Below are 25069 nucleotides of genomic sequence, written 5' to 3'. Positions count from 1 at the left end.
GCTGGCTGGCACACTTCGCATGCTACCCGGAAGGAAAAAAGCAAGCTTTGAAATTACTAGCCTGTGGTGACGACAAGATATGTTAGGTAGAAAATACCACTGTTGCGAGGGGGACCTTTTTGTGCTGTGCGCACCTGTCTCAGGTTATAAGTGATATATCGACTGCGACGAGATAAAAGGTGGCTAATGTTAATGCCATTATTCAAGGTGACGCTAAGCCACCACTGTGTGTAGGAATTTAGGGATTCGAACCAAGTAAACAACTGAAAAAAAACTATATGCGACCTTTGACGCATCTCGTCGCAGCTATCACTTACCGTAAACTTTACAGACTAAGCTAAATGGAAAAATAACGAACGAAGCCGGTCCCATCACGCATTACGTCTGTCGTGTCAACATTTAGGCTTGATTTATACGAATTCAGCATGGCCATTAATGCTCGTTATGCTTTTACAAGAGAGCGCTCGAGCGTATCACGAATAATGAACACGCATTTCAACGTCAGATAATGCCAAGGTCACGTCAAAACAAGCGAAGAAAAGTTTGAATGTCCTAGACCAATCAGGATTTGCTACGCTTCCTCTCATTCCTCCCTCACCTTCTTTATGTGCTTGCTACCTTACAAAAACCCGTGTCGAAGCGGTAATCGCGTACGCTTTCATCCTAAGAAGCACGCACTACGAGTGCGTATTTTTGGACGTTGAATACTCCCAGGTGATGTTTGCAGCCTCATTGTGCTACCAATAAGGCGAGTTTTCTTCTTGGTTTTCTTGTTTTAAATATAAAAAATACAATCCAATATTGCGAGCTCGCTCTTGCCTATGTTATCGGTCTAATTTTGCAACAAGATAGCACTCTCTATTTCGGATCGTTAACAAAAGATAGTCTTTGCCTCAGAAACGCGGGTATAAATACAAAGGCAAATGAAATAATGTTCTTCGCGTTCTATTGCAACATATTTCTTGAGGTCCGTTGCGGGTAATGAAAAAAAAAAGGCCGTCTACTGACTGCTATCAGCCGTTTTCTTTATGTAGGTAATTTGTGATGTGTTCTAGCGGTAAACGTCTAGATTTCTTTATAAAGCATTGAGCTTGCAAAACTACAAACAAAAAAGCATGATAATATTGTAAGCAGAACCTACACGATATTTTTAAAGTGGAAAACATTATGTATCATGCATTTGTCTGAAATATACCACTAATTTGCGATAACGACTTCAGAAAAAATGTCGTAAAGAACGTAACAAGCATACGACAGCTGTAAAGCCATATACGTAATTTCTGAGCTCTTCATCGGCGTATAGGCAATGAATTTTGTCCGCCTTAGATGTATCTATAAGTGCAGATCGCAGAACTGTGGTGTCGTTATGATACATTTCTGTGTTACAGAGTTGTCAACTTTACAATAAATGTCTCTTTAAAATTTCGCTTTATTCAACAATTTTGTAAACAGATTGCTGGCCAGAATGAAAAAGTCTGCTTCTGCACCCGCTTTTAATTTTTTTATATACAACAATACTCATCGAGGCTGGTTCATTGGTTGCCGAGAAAAACAAGTTCTTGGTTCCCGTGCGTTTAATACCAAATTCTGAATTAAAGCTCGCCCTTCAAGATGGCAAACAAGGATGCCAACTGCTTTATTCAACAATGTGGAATTAACCATCTGATATTGCAGCGAAATCGGGGTGAAAGCAGCACAGAAGTAAGCGTAAAATATGTTAAAATTGCTATAATTTCACAAGATCACGGTATATCTCTTATATCGCTGTTAAATTTTTGTATTCATATTGGTTGCCTGCGTCTGTAATAGTTTTGATTTTCGTCAAGCTATGGTACACATTCCTCTAGCCATCACCAGGGGATATAAGAAATCAGACTACGCGAGCCTGCTTGTGTCCGCTGAATAATACGCTGTTTTAAATAAACAGAGGTGAGAATATAACATTTATAGTTTTGTTCCCAACCAAAAAGGCTAAACATATGACATTCTTACTTCTTATACGACAAAACTCAGTCCATAAGATGTTCCAGTTTCCAGTCTGCTACCTGCAATTGATGGTTTCCAGTGATGTTTGATGATAGCGTTTCAGCGAATTTGTGTATTATAAGAAATCAGGACATTCGAATTCTGTAGAGCTTACATTGCCAGTCTTAAAAGCGCTTAAGTCTACACTAATATTGGGAAATGACAATGCAGCTATAGTAGTGCATATTATGAGTATGGTACTCTATCAAATAATTAGTAACTTAAGGAGCATGTTATATGTTTTTATGCACGTCTCAGCAAACAAGCTCATAAAACAAGTTTTCTTTTTCAGAAAAAAAAGCCTTGCTTTTATTTCAAGAGAACCGTTAGCGTAATGAAGGACATCGTAGCACTCATCTTATTTACGTTAATTCACATACTAGCGGCAAAGCCACTAAAAGGCAGGGAGAAAGGCAAGTTCATTATGAAAGTTTCCATTTCCTACACCAAGCTCGAACTAAGTGACACAGTATGTCTTGTACGATGATGCTTCCCCGTTGCAACAAAATTCACCGCAGACATATACAGTACAAACATACAGGGTGCTGCAAACTGTTCGGGAAATCCGATAGTAAAAGAAACGTAATGCTCATTATAATTCCTAATTTACACTTCAGCTTCCAAAGTAGGCACGTGGAGCATGTATGCAGGGACGTCAGCGTTTTTCCTATAATCTCGTGCATCCTTGGAAAGCCCCCACGTGAACCTCCATTGGTTCCGACTTGGTCTCTTCAATTGTGATAAATTGACGCCCTTAGTTCAGCCTCAATCTCACTTTTAGGAATAACAAAACGTCACAGGGGGCCAGGCCAGACGATTCGGGTGGGCGCGGAAGCAATGCTACGTTTTTCGATGTAAGGAACTGTCCACCAACGACGGATGTGTGAGCAGCGCGTTGTCATTGGGGAGAAGCCATTTGCTCCTCCCACTCGTCTTGAGGTTTCCGCTAAATCATCTAGGCACTTTAAAACCTTAACATTGCTTGTGAACAAGCTCATGAGTGTTGAAGAGAACAATCTGCATGGACTCGGAATGGCTGCGAAGTTGGCGCAACTATCTTGGTCGCGAGGAACTGGGCGACTTCTATTGTGAAGGCTGCTGCTTCTTTTCACAATCAAAACGAAAACACGTATGCCACCGATTATATTGAAAACGAAACGGGGGTCATCGCTGACTTCTTGCCCGAGTTCTGTAAAAACAGAAACAGGACAGAATTCCTATTGTTTGTAGAGCACTCTTGGCCCAAATTTGGTAGAAACGCGTGTCATGTTCAAGACGTGCGGTTACTTTCCAAATAGTTTAACATTCAAATAAAGAAAGGCGGAAAACTAGGTTTGATATTTCTGTCGCAAAACTGATGGGTGCGCTATGTGGCTTTGAGATTGTGTAATAATAGCTTATCATGCGTCGGCAACAATAACTGCCTCTAACTTGCATCTATCAATCACTAAATCTCATTTCGAAGTCGCTGTATTTTCAACTTTGTAACAAAATCAATTTCTTATTGTGGTCACCCGCAATATTTCACATGGACAAAATGCTTTACAAAAATGCGCACGCAAAGTGTTAAACCACAGACGTCGCTTCATCATCATTGTGAAACTTTTTGAAACGTATCGTTATTTATTGTGTACCTAAAAGAGCACGCCGAACTTTTCAGAAAAATACACCGTCTGTGACACCAAAGCTTGCATAGAAAGAGGTAAGCTACTTCCGGCTTGTTGTAGTGTTTCTTTTTATTTTATTTTGTTATTGCACATATGATCAGTGTAGAGCTACCGAAAAAATTGACGCCTGAAATATACACGATGCCAACTACCCTAGAGGCCGAGCTGTTGAAAGGTGGTATTTATAGAGGTGCGATGTTTAGTTAAAACAAATCATGGAAGGAATTTTTAAAGGTGAAGCGTCCGTAAATGAAAACAAAATAACAAATAACGCTAAGATTATTGAACATTTACTACTCTTCGTAGGTAATGTACCATATTCAATGATGATAATGATGTGTGGTGTTTTATGGCGCAAAGGCCAGTTATGGCCAATGAGCGCCATGGCACATGGTAACGTTAACGTATACTGCAGATGGTATGGAGAATGATTTCGTCACGGTAGATAAAACATTGCTGTAAAAGGGCCTAAAGAACTCGCTGTAAACGACGTAAAACATATAGGTACTAAAATAATGACACTGATTAGTTAGTGGCGTGGGCTATCAATTGGGTTTCGGTAAAAATATGATGCAGCAAACACAACAGTGCCACTAGAGCTTCAAGGGAGCCCTTGAATACAAAGGCTGTTAGTCATGTGCTAAAAATTACGGGCCCAAATGATTTTCAGGATGTCGGCTTCGGCTAATAAATCTAAGACTATTTGCAGATTAAGAAGTGGTTCATCGCTAAGAAAAAATGCAGGTTTAAGAGGTATACTTTCGCAATATGCAGAAGGGAAATACTTTTCCTTTTCTGTTTCTATTGCAGGGCACTGAATAATGTTTTCTATATTTATTCCATGGTAATTCAGCTGCTCAAATACAAATGCCAGTCAAGATAGCGCACAGTTGCTTGACTAACATGAAATGCAAGAATACTTTGAGGAGAAAGCTCAGTGTGATAAACTGTATTCTGACTTCTTGCGGCTATATATATATATATATATATATATATATATATATATATATATATATATATATATATATATATATATATATATATATTGCTGGAATAATATGCGGCTATAGATCTGCAAATAATACCTGAATGTATGCAAGGTCTTGTGTTGCTGGGTTTTATTTTATTGCACTGGTTTTACCATGAAGGTCAACCAACTCACCCTGTTTTACACTCTGATGAAGGCATAAAATTTTGCGTTATGCGTAATTAACTACAAGATGTAGAAGGTGGGACACCGAAACAATGGCGCTGATTAAATGATATTTTTACGTTTTTCGTTCCAAAATTCAAGCATATAAATGTTCTTGCTACGGCACTCTACACTTCTCAAAGCTGTTCCGTACTTTTCAAGAAAATCCCGCAACCACTGCAACGTGGCAGCCTTCACTGCATATACAATTGACTTCATTATCTCTTTTATACTTCGGAACACTATTTATTTATCTATTAATTCAATATAGCTTAACGGCCCGAAAAGGACATTAGGTGGGGGGCTTCACAAAATGTCACAAGGTTTAGACAGATACAGTTATATAAACGATAATATGAAGAAAACATTGTTAATAATGGAGAACAAGTGCACGGAAGATCAAACACGCAAGGTCATAAAGTGGTATATAAAAAAAACGAAAGAAAAACGTATCAATTCTAAACAAATAATAAAAAATAAGAACGTCGTTAAAGGTTGCACAGAAAAAAAGCCTCCGCACTTGGCCTCTACAGCCTCTACACTTCGTTCACAAATAAGATTTGCAGATGTCAAAACCTCTGAAAGCTTTCTTTTCAAGCATAGCGACCACTGTTCTCACAAATGTGAACAAACCTTAATGCAAGAAGCTCCATACCTGGCATCAATCACCGCAAAACCGAATAACAAAGCAACACAGGCTCGAGACAGAAAGCATAATGAACAAAAGAACATCGCTTCAATGACGCCTTTTAGGCGACTGAGACGCAGTGCAATGTAGTACATCCGTATATAGTGGCGTGGGACTGCTACTATAATGAAGTGACCAATGAGCACATGGCTGGTTATATTCCGAGCAACTGCAAGCGTAAAGTACACCCTCGCCATCATTTTTATTATTATTGCGCGACCATCTATCGCATGGCATCTTAGCACTAAGAACACAAGCGCTCGAGTTATTAGTGTCATTCAGTGTTCGTGCCTTTCTTTGGCGCCGTTTCCAAGGAATGATGTTGAGGCCTCAGAAAAACACAATACAAAACTGTAAAAAAAAATGAGCTGCTATTTCTTCCCATAGCTAACACCTTTATGTTTCAGGCAGTAGATTGAGTCGTTGTTTGAGACAAACAACCTAACTATTTATGCTTTCTTTCATGGCAAGTATAAAGTAGATGGTAGCTGCGACAGGCGAAACAAAAACTGCATGTAGTTAACATCTGCAGCTCTTGCTGTCGAACTCTTCTCTTAGATATTTATAGCCACGAAATTGAGCAGCACCTTTCAGGGTGCAAGACATTCTACTGGACAACGTCTCGTCGCGCGAAGCGGTGATGCGGCAGAACCTCCGGCGTAACCATGCGGTAGTGGTGGCGACAGGAATTGCCACAGCGGCCGTCGTATTCCCCCGCCATACACGCTAACAGGAGGAAAACGTTGCATATATACATGCTAAATATAGAATATATACATCTATGTATTACACCTCTTGAACATTCCCACTTTAAATTTTGGATTGAGCTTAACAAGTCACAGCGACCATGTGCACCATGGTTAGAGCACGCTGACATTTTATGTTTTATTATCAAGGTAATCTTTGTTCGGCGTAGCTTATTTCGGGGAGGAATTTAGTGTACCGCAGACATATGGTGCTATATGGCGTCTCGCATTAAGGTGAGCCCGCTCTCTAGCCATGTACAAATGGCACGCCGCCACTTCATCAATGTCCCTTCGGGTAAAACACAGCTGCATGCCAGCTGCGACAAGGTTACGCGTTATTCACGTGGCAGGAGAAAGAAAAATTTGATCTGCGTGTTTTATTTCAGCAAAGCTCATCAACGAGTCCCTGAATACTTCCGTCGATCCGTGCAGCGATTTCTACTCTTACGCTTGCGGCGGATGGATTAGTAAGCACAGCTTGCCCGACGGTGCATCGTCTTACGGCATTTTTCAAATGCTCGATGACGAACTGCTGGAGACATTGAACAGTAAGTTACTTTCTTTAAAATTGCAATCGCTTGTCTGCAATACAGCTGGGATTGCATCGCGATGCAATTGATGAAAATTCACTATATCAATATCATTCCTGTACTAATGAGCAATACTGAAATTTTGAAAATTGGGCTCAAGCAGATCGCATGGGCGATTCTCATTGAAAAAGAAAGGTAACCGAGTAAGTTACTTTCTTTAAAATTGCAGTCGCTTGTCTGCAATACAGCTGGGATTGCATCGCGATGCAATTGATGAAAATTCACTATATCAATATCATTCCTGTACTAATGAGCAATACTGAAATTTTTAAAATTGGGCTCAAGCAGATCGCATGGGTGATTCTCATTGAAAAAGAAAGGTAACCGAGTAAGTTACTTTCTTTAAAATTGCAGTCGCTTGTCTGCAATACAGCTGGCATTGCATCGCGATGCAATTGATGAAAATTCACTATATCAATATCATTCCTGTACTAATGAGCAATACTGAAATTTTGAAAATTGGGCTCAAGCAGATCGCATGGGCGATTCTCATTGAAAAAGAAAGGTAACCGAGTAAGTTACTTTCTTTAAAATTGCAGTCGCTTGTCTGCAATACAGCTGGGATTGCATCGAGATGCAATTGATGAAAATTCACTATATCAATATCATTCCTGTACTAATGAGCAATACTGAAATTTTGAAAATTGGGCTCAAGCAGATCGCATGGGCGATTCTCATTGAAAAAGAAAGGTAACCGAGTAAGTTACTTTCTTTAAAATTGCAGTCGCTTGTCTGCAATACAGCTGGGATTGCATCGCGATGCAATTGATGAAAATTCACTATATCAATATCATTCCTGTACTAATGAGCAATACTGAAATTTTGAAAATTGGGCTCAAGCAGATCGCATGGGCGATTCTCATTGAAAAAGAAAGGTAACCGAGTAAGTTACTTTCTTTAAAATTGCAGTCGCTTGTCTGCAATACAGCTGGGATTGCATCGCGATGCAATTGATGAAAATTCACTATATCAATATCATTCCTGTACTAATGAGCAATACTGAAATTTTGAAAATTGGGCTCAAGCAGATCGCATGGGTGATTCTCATTGAAAAAGAAAGGTAACCGAGTAAGTTACTTTCTTTAAAATTGCAATCGCTTGTCTGCAATACAGCTGGGATTGCATCGCGATGCAATTGATGAAAATTCACTATATCAATATCATTCCTGTACTAATGAGCAATACTGAAATTTTGAAAATTGGGCTCAAGCAGATCGCATGGGCGATTCTCATTGAAAAAGAAAGGTAACCGAGTAAGTTATTTTCTTTAAAATTGCAGTCGCTTGTCTGCAATACAGCTGGGATTGCATCGCGATGCAATTGATGAAAATTCACTATATCAATATCATTCCTGTACTAATGAGCAATACTGAAATTTTGAAAATTGGGCTCAAGCGATCGCATGGGCGATTCTCATTGAAAAAGAAAGGTAACCGAGTAAGTTACTTTCTTTAAAATTGCAGTCGCTTGTCTGCAATGCAGCTGGGATTGCATCGCGATGCAATTGATGAAAATTCACTATATCAATATCATTCCTGTACTAATGAGCAATACTGAAATTTTGAAAATTGGGCTCAAGCAGATCGCATGGGCGATTCTCATTGAAAAAGAAAGGTAACCGAGTAAGTTACTTTCTTTAAAATTGCAGTCGCTTGTCTGTAATACAGCTGGGATTGCATCGAGATGCAATTGATGAAAATTCACTATATCAATATCATTCCTGTACTAATGAGCAATACTGAAATTTTGAAAATTGGGCTCAAGCAGATCGCATGGGCGATTCTCATTGAAAAAGAAAGGTAACCGAGTAAGTTACTTTCTTTAAAATTGCAGTCGCTTGTCTGCAATACAGCTGGGATTGCATCGCGATGCAATTGATGAAAATTCACTATATCAATATCATTCCTGTACTAATGAGCAATACTGAAATTTTGAAAATTGGGCTCAAGCAGATCGCATGGGTCATTCTCATTGAAAAAGAAAGGTAACCGAGTAAGTTACTTTCTTTAAAATTGCAGTCGCTTGTCTGCAATACAGCTGGGATTGTATCGCGGTGCAATTGATGAAAATTCACTATATCAATATCATTCCTGTACTAATGAGCAATACTGAAATTTTGAAAATTGGGCTCAAGCAGATCGCATGGGCGATTCTCATTGAAAAAGAAAGGTAACCGAGTAAGTTACTTTCTTTAAAATTGCAGTCGCTTGTCTGCAATACAGCTGGGATTGCATCGCGATGCAATTGATGAAAATTCACTATATCAATATCATTCCTGTACTAATGAGCAATACTGAAATTTTGAAAATTGGGCTCAAGCAGATCGCATGGGTGATTCTCATTGAAAAAGAAAGGTAACCGAGTAAGTTACTTTCTTTAAAATTGCAATCGCTTGTCTGCAATACAGCTGGGATTGCATCGCGATGCAATTGATGAAAATTCACTATATCAATATCATTCCTGTACTAATGAGCAATACTGAAATTTTGAAAATTGGGCTCAAGCAGATCGCATGGGCGATTCTCATTGAAAAAGAAAGGTAACCGAGTAAGTTATTTTCTTTAAAATTGCAGTCGCTTGTCTGCAATACAGCTGGGATTGCATCGCGATGCAATTGATGAAAATTCACTATATCAATATCATTCCTGTACTAATGAGCAATACTGAAATTTTGAAAATTGGGCTCAAGCGATCGCATGGGCGATTCTCATTGAAAAAGAAAGGTAACCGAGTAAGTTACTTTCTTTAAAATTGCAGTCGCTTGTCTGCAATACAGCTGGGATTGCATCGCGATGCAATTGATGAAAATTCACTATATCAATATCATTCCTGTACTAATGAGCAATACTGAAATTTTGAAAATTGGGCTCAAGCAGATCGCATGGGCGATTCTCATTGAAAAAGAAAGGTAACCGAGTAAGTTACTTTCTTAAAAATTGCAGTCGCTTGTCTGCAATACAGCTGGGATTGCATCGCGATGCAATTGATGAAAATTCACTATATCAATATCATTCCTGTACTAATGAGCAATACTGAAATTTTTAAAATTGGGCTCAAGCAGATCGCATGGGTGATTCTCATTGAAAAAGAAAGGTAACCGAGTAAGTTACTTTCTTTAAAATTGCAGTCGCTTGTCTGCAATACAGCTGGGATTGCATCGAGATGCAATTGATGAAAATTCACTATATCAATATCATTCCTGTACTAATGACCAATACTGAAATTTTCAAAATTGGGCTCTAGCAGATCGCATGGGCGATTCTCATTGAAAAAGAAAGGTAACCGAGTAAGTTACTTTCTTTAAAATTGCAGTAGTTTGTCTGTAATACAGCTGGGATTGTATCGCGGTACAATTGATGAAAATTCACTATATCAATATCATTCCTGTACTAATGAGCAATACTGAAATTTTGAAAATTGGGCGGAAGCAGATCGGATGGGCGATTCTTATTGAAAAAGAAAAGTAACCGCGTACACGGACAGAATCAAGGACACATAGTGAAGAATAAAACCGGACCTCCAACTGAAAAACCAATCAATTACATGATAGCAAAATATTATAATATTTTACAAGGTAGGGCTCGTAGTTTTACGGGCGGTATAACTTGCAGTAAACGCTGGCTGACTAACTAAACGTGTATCGTGTCATGTGCCCAAAAAGGTAGGGTCAACTGAAGTTGAAGCTAAAAAGATATGGTCGACATACATGGTATATGTAATTATATGTACTAAAAATAGGGCAATGAAGATGACGCATATCTATACTATATTTTTGAATTATTTGCTTTTTTTTGTCTTACATTGTCTGGCATAGAATATTTTTCGTGACCCTCAACTTCTTTTATTCATGTCAAGTTGTTCCATTCACTTCCTTTTTTTACCAAGATTCAAGGTGTGCCGATCCCAGAAATAGTGCAGTCGACAGGGTGTCAGTCATGTGGTTAATTTTCGACCATGTTTGTGCATGATGATTCCACGTGCTGTACAAACTACTACTTTGAACAAACCTGCCCTTAATCTGTCATCTACTGTAACTTATACCTTAATATACAGCTAAGAGAATAGGGCAATGGACATCCTTAGTAGCACTTTCTGACATGCTTAGGAGCAATTTTTTTGGTAAATTAGAAGAAATCTTTGAGTTTGTTAATAAAAATCGGCTGGATTTAATTTACGGCGGGGACATCAATATTAATAAGATCAAAAAGCGATTCTCAAGCTTTACAATTAGATATTTTACTGAAAATGAATGGTTTAGTGAATGTAATAAACTTGCCCACTAGAGTTACTGAAAATTCATCATCTTTAATTGATAATTTTTTCACAAATATCATCCATAAAGAAGTTAAGGCGGGTGTACTTGCCTATGACGTCAGCGACCACTTGCTAATATTTATTTGCGCCAAAGGGCACGTACGGGGAAAGGTAACGCAGCCAGTGCTCCAGATTCAAAAAATAACTCCGCGAAATTTGTCTATATTTCGTCAGCAAATAGAAAATACCTCTTGCGAAGATGTATATAAATCCCACGAACCAAATGGGGCCTATGAAAAATTTCTTCACATTGTCAAACCGATCTATGAATCCAACTTTCCCTCAGTGCGCGTTAAGCCAAGCAAAAAAAAAAAATCGGAAATCATTGATTAACTCTGAACTTCTCAGACGAATCGCGCATAAAAATGTTCTCTATGGCAAGTTTATTTCAACTAAAGATATCGAATTATTCCGCAAATTTAAAGTGTGCCGTAATCACCTAGATAAAGATATAAAAAAAAGCTAGGCGAGAGTATTTTGCAAATTTCTTTGCAACTGCTGCTGGATGCTCTGAGATTATGTGAAAAAGGCTCAACTCTGTATTGAGGCATCATCCGCCTATCAGTAAAGTTCTAATACTAATGATACTAATAGATACTAATGGCATAGAATTATCTGGGAAGCGGCTTGCAGATACATTTAATAGATATTTCGAAAGTGCAGGTAATAGGCCTATGCTACCAAATGATCTTAGTAATATCCCGGTTAATAGCAACACTATTTTCCTTAAACCTGTGGATGAAAACGAAGTAAGCCACATAATTAATAATCTAAACACCAGCAGTGCGAAAGATATTGACGGGTAGAACCATTAAAATACGTCGTTGATATTGTGACTCCGTGTATGGCATATATTTTCAACCTTTGTCTCAGTCAAGCTATTTTTCCCAGTAAAATGCAAGAAGCACGCATTAGTGCCATATATAAATAAGGTGACAAAAATGACATAAGCAACTATCGTCAAATGCCAATCCTCCCTATGTACTCGAAGGTACTTGAAAAAATAATTTAAATCGTTCATACATAAACATAAACGTCTAAATGAATGCCAATTTGGCTTTCGCAAAGGCCTCAGTACGGAGTGTGCCTTACTTGGTCATAAAGAGTTAATTTCAAGGGCAATTGATGAGGGAAAACTGGTTCTGGGGTTGTTTGCAGATTTTACAAAAGCATTTGATTGTGTCAATCATTCACTTCTTATTAGGAAACTCCTATGTTATGGCTACCGCGGGAAGGCTGCATCCCTCATCACATGTTATCTAGAACACCGCAAGCAAAGTGCCGGTATTAATGATGAGCTCTCTAGTCCAGTGCCCGTTTCTTGTGGCGTGCCACAAGGCAGTATTTTGGTCCCTTTCCTCTTTAATTTACATAACAATGATGTCATTAGTATCACTATCAAGGCAAACTATATAGTTAACGCCGATGATACTAGCATTTTCCTGGTAAGAAAGTCGGCGGATGAATTAGTTGCGGAAGTAAACTTAATCTTTCAAAGATTACATGAATGGACACGAAAAAATAGCCTTAAAATAAACACAAACAAAACAAAAGCAATAGTTTTCCGAAGCAAAAATCAAAGCGTAATAAATAATGCGCCTATATTGTTAAATTTAACGGCTATCGATATAGTTCCCGACTTTGAAACTTTAGGTATTATCTTTCAAGAAAACTTCTCCTCAGATATGTATGTAAATTTCTTGGCCACAAAATTAGCTCAAATAAACGGGCTTGTTTACCGTAACTGTCATATACTGCCAACAAAAACAATGAGACTGATTTTCAAAACACTTTTTCTTTCTAGTCTAAACTACTGTCACCTAGTTTTGACTACTGCCACACAGGGAAACTTGGAAAAACTTTATGTACTGCAAAAAAAATTCTTACGAGTCATAGAAAATGTCCCTAAATATGTTCATACACGTCAAGTTTTCATAAAATACAATATAATGCTAATTGCCAGTATGTACGACTATCGACTCTGTAGAGCATACAAACAAGAAATGAAAATGGGGTTAGCTTTCTAAGAACACTAGCGGATTTAAAAATCAACATTACAACATATACGACAAGGACCAGAGAGTTTTGGAAAGCAGAAACCGTTAGAACGACGTACGGACAACAAACTCTTCGCAACAACCTGCCAAGGTTACTGAATAAATTACACAACGATACCAATGGATTGGAAAATACCTCTTTTAAAGCTCTGTATAGTTATTTCTGCCTGCACTAGATTGTATCCCTGGCTTTCGCAAATTTTTCCTTATCGAAACTAACTAGTCCCATTGTATAGCTTATATTCTTGCTTTATCGTTTGTTTAGTTTCTATGAGAAATGTTATTGCTACGGCTTGCGTTTTGATTATATCTTTCTCGCCCTCGTGTTTTTTGAACAGTTGCGATACCGTTGTGCCTATTATTGTTTCTTTATCCTTATTGGTTAGAGATATTTTTTACTATGCCCTGTTGTTAGAGCACATCCTTTTTTCTTCATTTGCTTCGCATGGTTCGCGATGCAAAATTTTGTGTAAATGGCATTTGTAAACAATGATGTACTGCCTTTGTGTTTGCTAACGCCGCGCAAACGCCAATGCGGGGGGCGTGCGCCTTCGTCAAGCTGTCCATGTGGCACCTTCTTCTGCATGCCCCTCGCGTCATGTACTGATGCAAATAAACATCATTGCCACCGGCGAATTTATTTCATAGCTTAAAGTACGTTTGAGTATACAATCATGCTTACATATGTTGTATATTAGCCTCTACAATTGGGTAAACTAAAAACAAAGAAGGTTGAAATTAGTAGTTTTGAGAGTTTCAGATTTCGTTTGAATGGCATTTGGGAAAAGTATGCTTTTGCTAGGAGCTACGGCGGTGCAGCTTTGTTTTCACTTGGCAACTTCCACTCAGCGGGCGATGTGCACTCTAGGTTTACCCATTGGTCTCGGGAAAAACAAGACAGGTCGAAATATCTAGCTTTGTTTGACAGGGACAATCGTCTTGCATCAGCGAGCCGTATTTATTGAGACAGCATTACCTGATTGGGGGGGGGGGGGGGTGTTTGCGGTCAGCTGTGAACATATTTGGACGTGAACAGGCTACATCAAGTGTGTGGCAAGAATTATTTCTTTGGTGGTACTGCCATTCTGATATCACTATTTTGCTCCTTTTTTCAGGCACCGTGGAAAACATTACATCGGTTGGCACAAATGACACCGTCATAAGAAATATTGCCGCTGTCTACAATGCTTGCAAGGGTACGTATGATGGCAACACTTCAGCTTGATAAAGAAAAATGCGCGCCTTTTATTTTGGTGTACATTGTTGCAGTTTGTTCGAACAGGTAGTAAATGCAGTTCTAGAGATTTACCGCCGCTTTTTCCATGTGGGCGCAACAGTTCGTCTTTGACATTGTGCTGCTGAGCTCAGCTCCTTACTTTACCATATAATATCTCTCTGGCTGCCTAAACTACTATGTTCTTATCGTAGTCTCTGCTTTACAGCTGTACCAACAGAGAGGGACAGGCCTGACATCCTTGAGGACATACTGAATACCTTTGGATTTCAGCATTGGCCCATAACTACTGACAAAGACTGGGTGTTTCAAAATTCATCCGAGGTGCTTAACGTGACCGGGTTGGATCCCATCCTCGATGTGTACGTAGGCCAAGACGTCCAGAACCTCACTTCTTACATTATACAGGTAGGCAAGATGAGAAAAAGTTATCACTCAAAAACACGTTTTCTTCTTGTTTTGACTGCAAAAAGAATGAATACACTACTAGCATTCAGGGGGGGGGGGCAGATTATTATGCAAGTGTCCACCTAGTGGACATGTCCATTTCGTGTGCTGCTACAGGGCTGATTGGCTGAGAGCGCCAGTGTCCTGCCGAGCACCCCAGCCTAACCACTCAGAACTTCAGCAGCAGACAAAATGGACATATCCACTAGGTGGGCACGTGTAGAATATTGTCTATGAAATCGAATCAAGTCAATCTTTATTTTCCAGCAAAAGAAATAGAAACTGGATGGTCATTTTGGGCTAAAAGCTTCGAGAGTAGCTTGACGGGGCCCAAAAGACCTTACATGGCAACATCAACTTGGCGCACGATCAAACACTGTAGTAGACATATGCAGATATGTGAGGCAAAAACATAATAGTCATGACTGCATTATAAATAACTATGTCGTAGTGCACCGTAGTAATAACAGCAAATGCATGTATGCAGAAGAGAAAAAAAAGACAATGGAAACGGAATGTTATCACTGAAACAACATATCATAACTGAACAAAATATTGTCTGAGTTGCTTCCTATTGCAACCTGCAATGTCTACATATTTGTTGAGAATAAACGGTAAGTTGCAGGCTAGCGACTGGTGTTTGTAGCAGTATGTACGCCAATGTGGACTAATCAATTTGTCATATTTCCTTGTGTTTAGCTTACGATGATCGCTGGTATTCTAATCATGCTAGACGTTCAATGAAATTCTTTACTAATGTGTCAGAAAATTGCATCAAATATAATAAAAAGTATCTGTAAAGGTGATCTACTCTGATAAAATTAAACGATTTATATGTATATCTAGTCATAGATAACGTTCCAGATTTCCGATATGACGAATAATTTTTTTCTGTAATATCAAAACGTTGTCTATATTGGCTTTAGTTATAGTGCACCAGAACAATGCCCAGTAGTTTAGGAGTGAATTGAAAAGGGCGTAATATATCTGTAGTTTGGCGGAAGCTGGCAGCATACCGCGACAACGGCATGGTACTCCTGTCACAGAGGATAGTTCTTTACATAGATAGCTTACATGTGTATCCCAAGTTAAAGTACACGAAAAATGAACACCAAGAATTTTTTAACTGTCAACAATCTCTATTTCTTTATCCTCAAAAATAATTTTATGGTTTAATGTTGCCTTTTTGTTTTTCGCATGAAGTATCATAACCTTTCTCTTTGTTTCATTATCCTTAAATTGATTTTCCTTAGACCATATAGACAGCTTCTTTAGTAGACCGCTACATTGTGATGATAACTGGTTTATATCAGATCCTTCCATTTAAATGGTGCTGTCGTCTGCATATATAATAAATTTTCCCCTTCTGTCTAAATTTAGGATATCATTAATATACATGTTAAACAAAAGTGGTCCCAACACACTCCCTTGAGGTACCCCAAATTTAGTGTGTAAGAGGGTTGAGGTTTCGCCATTTATACATGTGCACTGTAGCCGTTTACTAAGATATGATTGTAATAAATTGAAAGCATAACCACGTATACAATAAGACTGCAATTTGCCAAGTAGTGTAGAACGATCAAGGCAGTCAAACGCCTTGCTCAAATCCACAAATCGAGTAAGCGTAAAGATGTTCTTTTCTATGTTTGGTAGGATGTATTCCTTTAATGAAAGTAGAGCTGTCTCTCTTGATCTCCCCTTCCTGAAGCTCAACTGCGCATTTGTTAAAACATCATACTTGTCGAGAAATTTTGTCATGCGAGAGAATAACATTTTTTCGAGACCCTTAGAAAAACAGTCAATACAGATATTGGCCTATAGTTACTCGGTACATTGTGATCACCACCTTTAAAGATTGCTGAAACCCTGGCACATTTCATACGTTCTGGGAAGCTTCCAGATTGCAACATTAGGTTAAACATATGTGCCAGTAAATTAGAAATGCAACATAAGCTGTATTTTATGGGCTTTACCTGTACATTTTCAATATCGACTGCTTTGCTATTTTTTAAGCTAGCGATAGTACTGTAAAATTCATATTCATCAATGGGCTGCATAAAAATGGTTTGCTGAACAGTGTTAAGTATACCTTTGGTGGTAGAGGCTGTATTTGTGGGATTGCTGTATGCGAGCGCAGTGTTGACAAAGTGTTCGTGAAAAAAATGTGTGAATTGCACTGTGATTAGTCTGATTTGTCCATTTCCGGCGTTTTCAGATCCATCCATCCATCCATCCATCCATCCATCCATCCATCCATCCATCCATCCATCCTCTTACGCCTACCCAGTGACCCTAGTTGTCTACCAGCTTAGGTGACTAGGTATGTTCTCAAGACCTTCACGTCGTTGTTGTCCTTCCATCGTCGTCATTCCTCCTTTGGGATTTGCCTCTCGTCATGCAATGGTAGTCACGCCTTCTACACCGATCCAGGGGTACAAGTTGTTTAAGCTTAGGCTACAACGAATGCGTTCGTGAGCCTGATGCTATCGTTCTCGTTGCATCGCCATCATTCTAGCTTTGTTATCCGACTCTCGTCAGGCTGCCGTCGTCACGGCATCGTCATGCATTTGTTGTCATATGGTCGTCGTGGTACTATCGTGGGGGTTTTATCATTGTCACTCCAGCTTTATTCAACTCCGACTTCTGCCACGCCTTGTGCGTCGCATCATCGTCTTCATACAGTCTTTGTGATACCGTCGTTGTCACGCCATCGTTGTCATTGCGTCGTCGTCTTAAGTTGTCATAGATTCACTGTCGTATTGTCGTTTTGAAGCTGTAATTATAATCTGAGTCTCGTCATGCCGTCGTTGGCACGCCTTCAGCCAACCGAGTTACCCAATTTGTTTAATAGCATGGGCCACAAATTATGTGTTGGCGCTGCCGATGTCGTCACGCCAATCATTATGATATAGTGGTGCAGGCGTCATGCATTCCTTGTCATACTTTCATCGTGATGATGCCGTGCTCCTTCCATTGTCGTCACTCTAGCCTCGTCTTGTGATTCTCGTGAGGCCGTCATCGTCGTACAGCCTTTGGGTTACAGTCGTCATCCAATTGTGCTCATACTGTTGTCATGCCATCGTCGTCATTGCGTCATCTTTGTGCAGTCGTCATACATTCGCTGACTTATTGTCGTCGTGATGGCGTCACAGTGGTTCCATCTACGATCAGGAGAACGAGAACAACGTTAAACCGTTAGCTCACGCTTCGACGAATAGATTTGTCTTTTTCAAGGTGACATATGCTTTTCTTGGCCCAGTATATATAGTTAGCGTTCTTCTAAAGGGGAGAGGGGATAAGGCGGGTGGGTGAGGCAACGACTGAATGTGTGTTAGCGGGAACATCTTGCGTGTTATTGTCGATTCTGGAGCGAAAGAGTCCGTGAGATTAGCTTGCGCGTGCAACCTGAATACGGTTGTGAAACTTGAAAGCAAATGCTTAGACCACTGCATGATCAAAAAAATATTAATTTCTTATAGCATATCTCCTCAACATGCAAGGGTTTGTTTACATTGCATTAGTAGAACACCTGTATGAGACTATCATTTAGTTTCTTCCTGAACGTTCAGGCTGCGAAGAAAAGAAAAATGTGCGCCACCATTGGTCGCCATGCTTTTATTCGCAATTTTAAACTCTCGAACGCAAGCGCACATGTAAATCGACACTTTGGAGAGTGTTTATTTGTTTACCATCGTTACAGCGTAATGATATGACCGCAGATTTCACTGGGACTACGATCATGCTCCTTGTGCACCGGTTTTTCAGTTGGATCAAGTGAGCTTCATGAAGCTGGGACGGAATCAGCTCACAAACCCGGACACCGAGGAGAACAAGCCAATACTCGACGCATACAAGCACCTTATTGAAGTAGCTATAAAATTCGTGAAGCCGAAGATTACTCACTATGAGCTAACAAGACTCGTCTGCGATGTTCTGCTCCTCGAACTGCAGTTGGCAAATGTGAGCCCCCCATTTATCACCAGTGGCGATTGTACAACTTCTATGCCATTGTATGGCCAAAATGCGACACAGCAAAGCACTCCTTAAAGCAAAGCTAATTCACAAAAGCATTTTGTACAATTTCCAATTACAATCCGTCAAATTGATACCATTTTGCACGTTTAAATTTTGTGTACATGCTACTGTCACTAATAAACTGTTAGCCTTTTTCATGAGAGCTCGCGCATCGCCGCGTCCGAGGCAAACAATGTCATGGGAATTTCCGGTTAGTATAGTTAACCAATCGCAAAACTCTTCTTTTTTCTGCGACGGCATCCCTTAAAGAGTGTTTATTTTTGTCAGCTGAAACATGTGTTGGTGGTGCAGTTGAATACCATAAGGTGATAGAATGACGTGTCATTCCAATTCAACCACGTGCTTTTTGGCGGGTTCTTTTGCCCCCACCCCCCCTATTTGCGGAACACTTTGCTTCTACGAAAACGTCCGCTCGACCTAGCCACATAACTGTATTTCCTAAATATAGGAGTGGTCGGGAAGCTTAAGCGCGTAGATGAGAACACGGTGTAGCGGTGAAATTCTTCTGAAGTATACTTGTGTACAGGTCTCCATTTGCTTACTTCAAATTCTTTCATTTCATTTCAAGTTGACAATGCCACCGGAGCAAAGGCGAAACTTATTTGACATATACCACAGGGTAACAATTGGAGAACTCGAAGCCAAGTTTCCAAACGTGAGTACAGCAGTTCCTATGAGGTGTAATTAAGGTATACCCGTGTGTGCGTCTTTTAGAAGTTTCGATCACATGTCGCTTTCACTGGCGACATTTATCGTTCACTTTAGAGCTAACGTGTCAACATGCTCTATTGTGATACTTGGAAGAACGACATGTGCGGCAGATGAGTTCGTTTAGCCTTCATTTCCGCATTTTTTCTTAAGATTACCAAGCTTTTACCCGAAGTCTAGTGTCAAAAGCGGCACAAATGACGAGTAGGAAGTGCACAGCTGCTTTAACAATCAATCAATCAATCAATCAATACAATCAATTAAATTAATAATCTATCTATCAAATAACTTTATTTTCCCCAAATCTAAACATTTATAGCGAAGAAAGGTGACTAGAAAAGCTGCCTAATCCCAGCTTGACCGAGCCCTAGCCAACCGATGGCGGTAGAAACAGAGCCCAGCACCCATAATATTTAGCATAACAAATTATAAGAAAAATACGTACGCACATTAATGTGATCTTAAACAGTTGTCCACACTCAATGACTTGCACAGAGCGGACGCACTATACACACTAAAGCGGTCATAAAATGTGGTAGAATGTCAGGAAAGAATAGCCTTCGAGAGGACGTTTAGATGGGAGTGGTAGACAAAATGACTAAGTCAGACATTAAATTGTACTGTCTTAAACAATTCTATATGGCTCTCAACCACGTTCCTGGAAGACTTACCGCAATTACATAAATAGCCGTTCAACAATGAAGGTTATGGCACTCTTGTAATTAAATCACATGCAAGCACGGCTGTCATACAATTACACTAGGTTCTTTTATTTAACAGTAGCAGAATTTTTATATAATTGTCTTTAATGTAAAGCACCATTCTACTAACTCATCCGGATTATTAGAGGAGACGGACATCACTTGCATTACAAACCGATAGGCATGTTGACCAATGAATAAAAATACTATAATTAACTTTTACATGACAAATCAAGGGCGTGTATTGCAATGTGCTAATTGGAGCCAGCTGATTCCCAAAGCAGCTTGACTAAATAAGGAGCTTTAAAACCAACAAATGTCTCTAGAGAAGCACCGTGAACGTTTCGGCATCATCATTTCGTTCTTCTACCCACTGTTCTCACAAGGTGTTTTCTTGAGTAGAGCAAGGAAAATGTATATAGTAAACCACTGCACTTCGTTGCAAAGTATAGTAAGACACGCCTGAACAGCAGAGAGATCCAAGGAAATTCTCATCGATTTCCCTTCGTAAATTTCCATGTGTCCTGAAAATTGATTAGGTTAACCAGTGACTTGCGAAATTTTGTTAATTATTGATACTTTTTTAATATCTAGGATACGTAAGGTTCAATTATCTGTGTCGTCTAGCCCAAAGAATACAATTGTGCTGCCTGGCAGTTGGAATCATTTAAAAAAATTGCAGAAAACAAAATAACCACATATGCTTTGTTTTTCCTGCTGTTAGCATAAAGGATGTTTTATTAATCACATCAGTGTAAGAAATCGATCCAGCTTCGTTCTCTCCGTGCCAGTTAAAGAATCGTCGAAGGCTTCCGATATTACAGACCTCTCATGAGAGTGGTTAACATTAACGACACGCTGCAGCCATAGCCACAACACACTGTGCGTAGCTGAACACTGTTTTAGCGCCAAACATTTCCGGTGCTAGTTTATAAAAAGAGAATGACTATGAGAGGAAATACACAAGAACAAACGCGTGCCAATACAGAAAATAAATGTACTTTTCAGATTCCTCTACATAAACTACTTAACAAGAGGTTTTCCAAAGCAAACATCACGCTCGGAAAAAATGAAACCTTGGAGCTATACGCACTAGAATACTACAACAGAACGAATGACCTGTTGCCATCTGTTGACGCGTAAGTGACCATCCAAGCTAGAATGTCTTATGGCTTGTAATGCACGCTCTGCATTTTATTTACAAGACTGGGTATCGTTAAGAACTTGAATATTCTTTGGGCGACCTGATGGCTCGCGAAACAAGCTACATTCAGAGCGCAACAACAGCCGTGAGCACAGTCGACAGTCGTGGAAATTTAATCTCACCGGTAAGATCCGCTCCCTATGTATACAGGCACCACTGTACATTCCAGAATATTCGTTCGTGCTCGCCTGCATTCTAGACTGTACCGTAGAACAGCGTTCGTTACGCAGGGGCAATTTCTTTAGACAAGGCTCTTTCACACCGGCAGCAGTACTAACGCAGTGGCGATGGCATTGAACTACTGAGCATGAGGTCGTGGTTTCGCTCCCGGCCCCGGCGATTGCTTTCCATTGGGACCACATACAAGTACGCTCGTGTACCGCACATTGTGGAAAAATTACATAAACCCAGATGGTCAAAAAAATGTTGAGTCTCACACCACGGCGCACCTCGCATTACAATCGTGGTTTGACCCGCAAAACACGAAAACGTGATTACCTAATAGCTGTTCACGACAAAATCTCCGAGAAAACTAAATATATTGCTACTTGTCGAGCTAAAAAATTCACCGACGATTAGCATACTCCCTAATGCAAAATTTGAGCACAGCTCTATATGTGTTTTCATTTCGCGATACATTGGCTGGCACGGACAATCTGTCTCGTACAGCCCGTTGAACATAAAGCGAAGGGCGAGGTGACTGCCTTGCTAATCTATGGATGCCGACAGGCAGCGCGCGGGTGAAGCGTGGGCGTGATTCACAGCTGGCGCCGCCGACAGACCTCCCAGACGAAGCGTGCTACTCCGGCGCCATCTCGTGGCCATCGCCGCTGAAATGCGTTTTCCTTCTCACGCTTTTGCCGTACCCTCCTCCGCTTTCCGCCTCATGGTTACGCTGAGCCCTCCTTTCCGCTTTCCTCCTCGCGTCTTTTATGCCCCGCTGTATTCCGCGTTCGCTTTCATCTTTCGCTGTGCTCGTTCGCTCGGTTAGGCCGACACCGACGCTCACCACAGGTACGGGTGGGTAATAATTGTGCTCTAAAATCGATAACTAAATATATTGGTGAAAAGCCGCCACCGTGAAAAAGCGAGGCAATGTAAGTGCGATAATACCGATACGAGTATGCAAATTTGACACTGTCAGAACGAACAGTTCTTGTAAACTGAATACGTCAGTAGATGAGTCTGATCTTTTGCGAATGTATTTGCTGTTATTTCTTTGTAATGATCTCCAAAATTTCGTGAATCTCAGCCTCATGAACGCTATCGGTCTCTGTGGTGACTAGTAAGTGAAGGTCCTTCCTGTAATGCCTAACTTACCATTTATGTTGCGCCGAGTTTTATGCCTCCAAACCGTTATTTAGGCATTGCATACATAACGTCGAGCCTGCAGTGGCATTTCTGATACGCTGCAGTGATGTTGTTCTAAACCGATTCCTAAATATTTATAGTCCTAAACTAGTTCTTGCTGAAATAACATCTCATATTGTATTTTTGCACAAATGTAACTCTAAATGACTATAAATAAAAGGTGAACTGGTTATATTAATTTGCACTGATGTAGAAATTTGTTTACGCATTACAGGGTTGACTCACCAAATACACAGTGCAGAAAATAATGCATACTTCTTCGTTTTCAGAAAGACATTATTCAACTACGCCGGCCTCCGCATCGTGCTCGGCTGGGCAACAGACCTTTCGAAAGAGTACCTCAACGCTTCGTTCCAGCTGACGAAAGTGGCTTGGGGGGTTCAGGCTCAGACGCCCAGATGGTCAAAGTGTATGAGTTTTTTAACTAGTGCTATGCGCGACGCCATGGGTAACCTTTACGCGAAAAAGAAGTTTAGCGCCGAAGCTAAACAAGAGGTAAGACGACGTCATTCAAACTAGACGCGCGTTGCGTGTGAATCGTCACGCGGCAAGTTTCTGTTGCTAACTTTTCACTAGCATGTTAAGAGGTGCTATGCTGACGTTATTGAGAAAGTGGAGTTCACAGTCAGACTGAACGACATTTTCGAAACGTTCTTGTGCAGGTGCACGCAACGTGTATACGTTCGATCAATCATTGAGAGCGCGAGCACAGCGAGTGCTGTGAACAGATGAGCAAATAATCATTGTAGCGCCAACTTAGCAGCAAGTCTCCATGTCTTTCTGAAGGCAGCGGTGATAATTCGATGAGTAAAACTTTCGTGGTCGCGTCCCGCAATGGGAGGGAACCTGACAGAAGATCTACTAAGTCTCAACCTAGGCTGGATAGAGGCGAAAGAAAACATTATGAGAATGAAAGAAGTGTCCAATGCCATTGCAACGGTGGGTAAAGATACGAAAGGTTTTTTTTTTCATAAATACGTCAGGAAGACTTCAGCTTTATTTAGTAGATTGGCAACAAAAAGAAGCAATGAAAACAAACCAAAATTGCATTCATTACGAGAAAAAAATGAACGTATGATCACTCAGCGATACCCATAATTTAATAGCAAAAACATTCAAAAAATTTAGAGCTGTATTAGGTGGCGTAGCTGTATATCATCGCCTATGGTGCCTTCTTATTCTGTCGTGTCCTTAACTCAGAAATAAGCCGCAACGCAGGCGCACCCCGCTGGTGCACTTGCCGGTGAGATTGATCATATATATATGTATATATATATAAATATATATATATATATATATATATATATATATATATATATATATATATATATATATATATATATATATATATATATATATGTGTGTGTGTGTGTGTGTGTGTGTGTGTGTGTGTGTGTGTGTGTGTGTGTGTGTGTGTGTGTGTGTGTGTGTGTGTGTGTGTGTGTGTGTGTGTGTGTGTGTGTGTGTGTGCGTGCGCGTTTGTGTGTGTGTGTTGTAAGAGCGCACGAATACATGAAGTTTTGCATGCGAACCAAATTTTAAGCGTGAAATATTCATAGTCGTATTTGAAAAGGCACGATTCGGTATTTGGGGACATCAAAGAACCTTTTCTAACGTCGCTGTTATTGTTCTCTGTTTATATGATATATATATATATATATATATATATATATATATATATATATATATATATATATATATATATATATATTGTAAGCACTATTAACGTACTTCGTCGTTTTCATTTCATTTGTACATAGCCATCACCATCTTCCCTGTTCTTCTTCTTCTTCGCGCGTGAGCTGGGGGCGTTGCCTTTTTTGGAATAAACAGCGCTGGACAACTTGATCGGTCTCGGTATTATAATGTGCTTATACTAACTATATATATATATATATATATATATATATATATATATATATATATATATATATATATATATATATATATATACATATATGATAAACAAATTCTCACAAATTATCAGAAGCTAGGCACCAACAAAAGCATTCGTAGAAATGCCAAAACAAAATGGGTAAAGCAAGCTTTCTTTTTCGGTTTAAAGGTAGAAGCCAACATGACAACCTGGC

The 25069-nt window shown here is 39.7% G+C and overlaps 1 protein-coding gene across 2 annotated transcripts; it reads left to right on the top strand.

Annotated features, from left to right (window-relative positions):
- The first annotated feature begins 629 nt into the window (after positions 1 to 629).
- On the top strand, positions 630 to 24070 carry LOC142560214 (membrane metallo-endopeptidase-like 1). Of its 2 annotated transcripts, none has more exons than XM_075672148.1 (10): positions 630 to 748; positions 2318 to 2438; positions 3686 to 3727; positions 6705 to 6866; positions 14395 to 14475; positions 14722 to 14921; positions 18726 to 18920; positions 19564 to 19650; positions 21413 to 21543; positions 23249 to 24069. In XM_075672148.1, the coding sequence occupies exons 2-10, from the start codon at positions 2360 to 2362 to the stop codon at positions 23496 to 23498; spliced, it is 1227 nt and encodes a 408-aa protein (XP_075528263.1). In that variant the 5' UTR covers positions 630 to 748; positions 2318 to 2359; the 3' UTR covers positions 23499 to 24069. The 2 variants fall into 2 exon arrangements, with proteins under 2 accessions (XP_075528263.1, XP_075528264.1); XM_075672149.1 differs by having other exon boundaries at positions 696 to 714; positions 23249 to 24070.
- Positions 24071 to 25069: the final 999 nt, after the last annotated feature.

This window comes from Dermacentor variabilis, chromosome 10 (assembly GCF_050947875.1).
Source record: "Dermacentor variabilis isolate Ectoservices chromosome 10, ASM5094787v1, whole genome shotgun sequence".
NCBI lineage: Eukaryota > Metazoa > Arthropoda > Arachnida > Ixodida > Ixodidae > Dermacentor > Dermacentor variabilis.
This window is presented reverse-complemented; position numbering and strand designations above follow the sequence as displayed.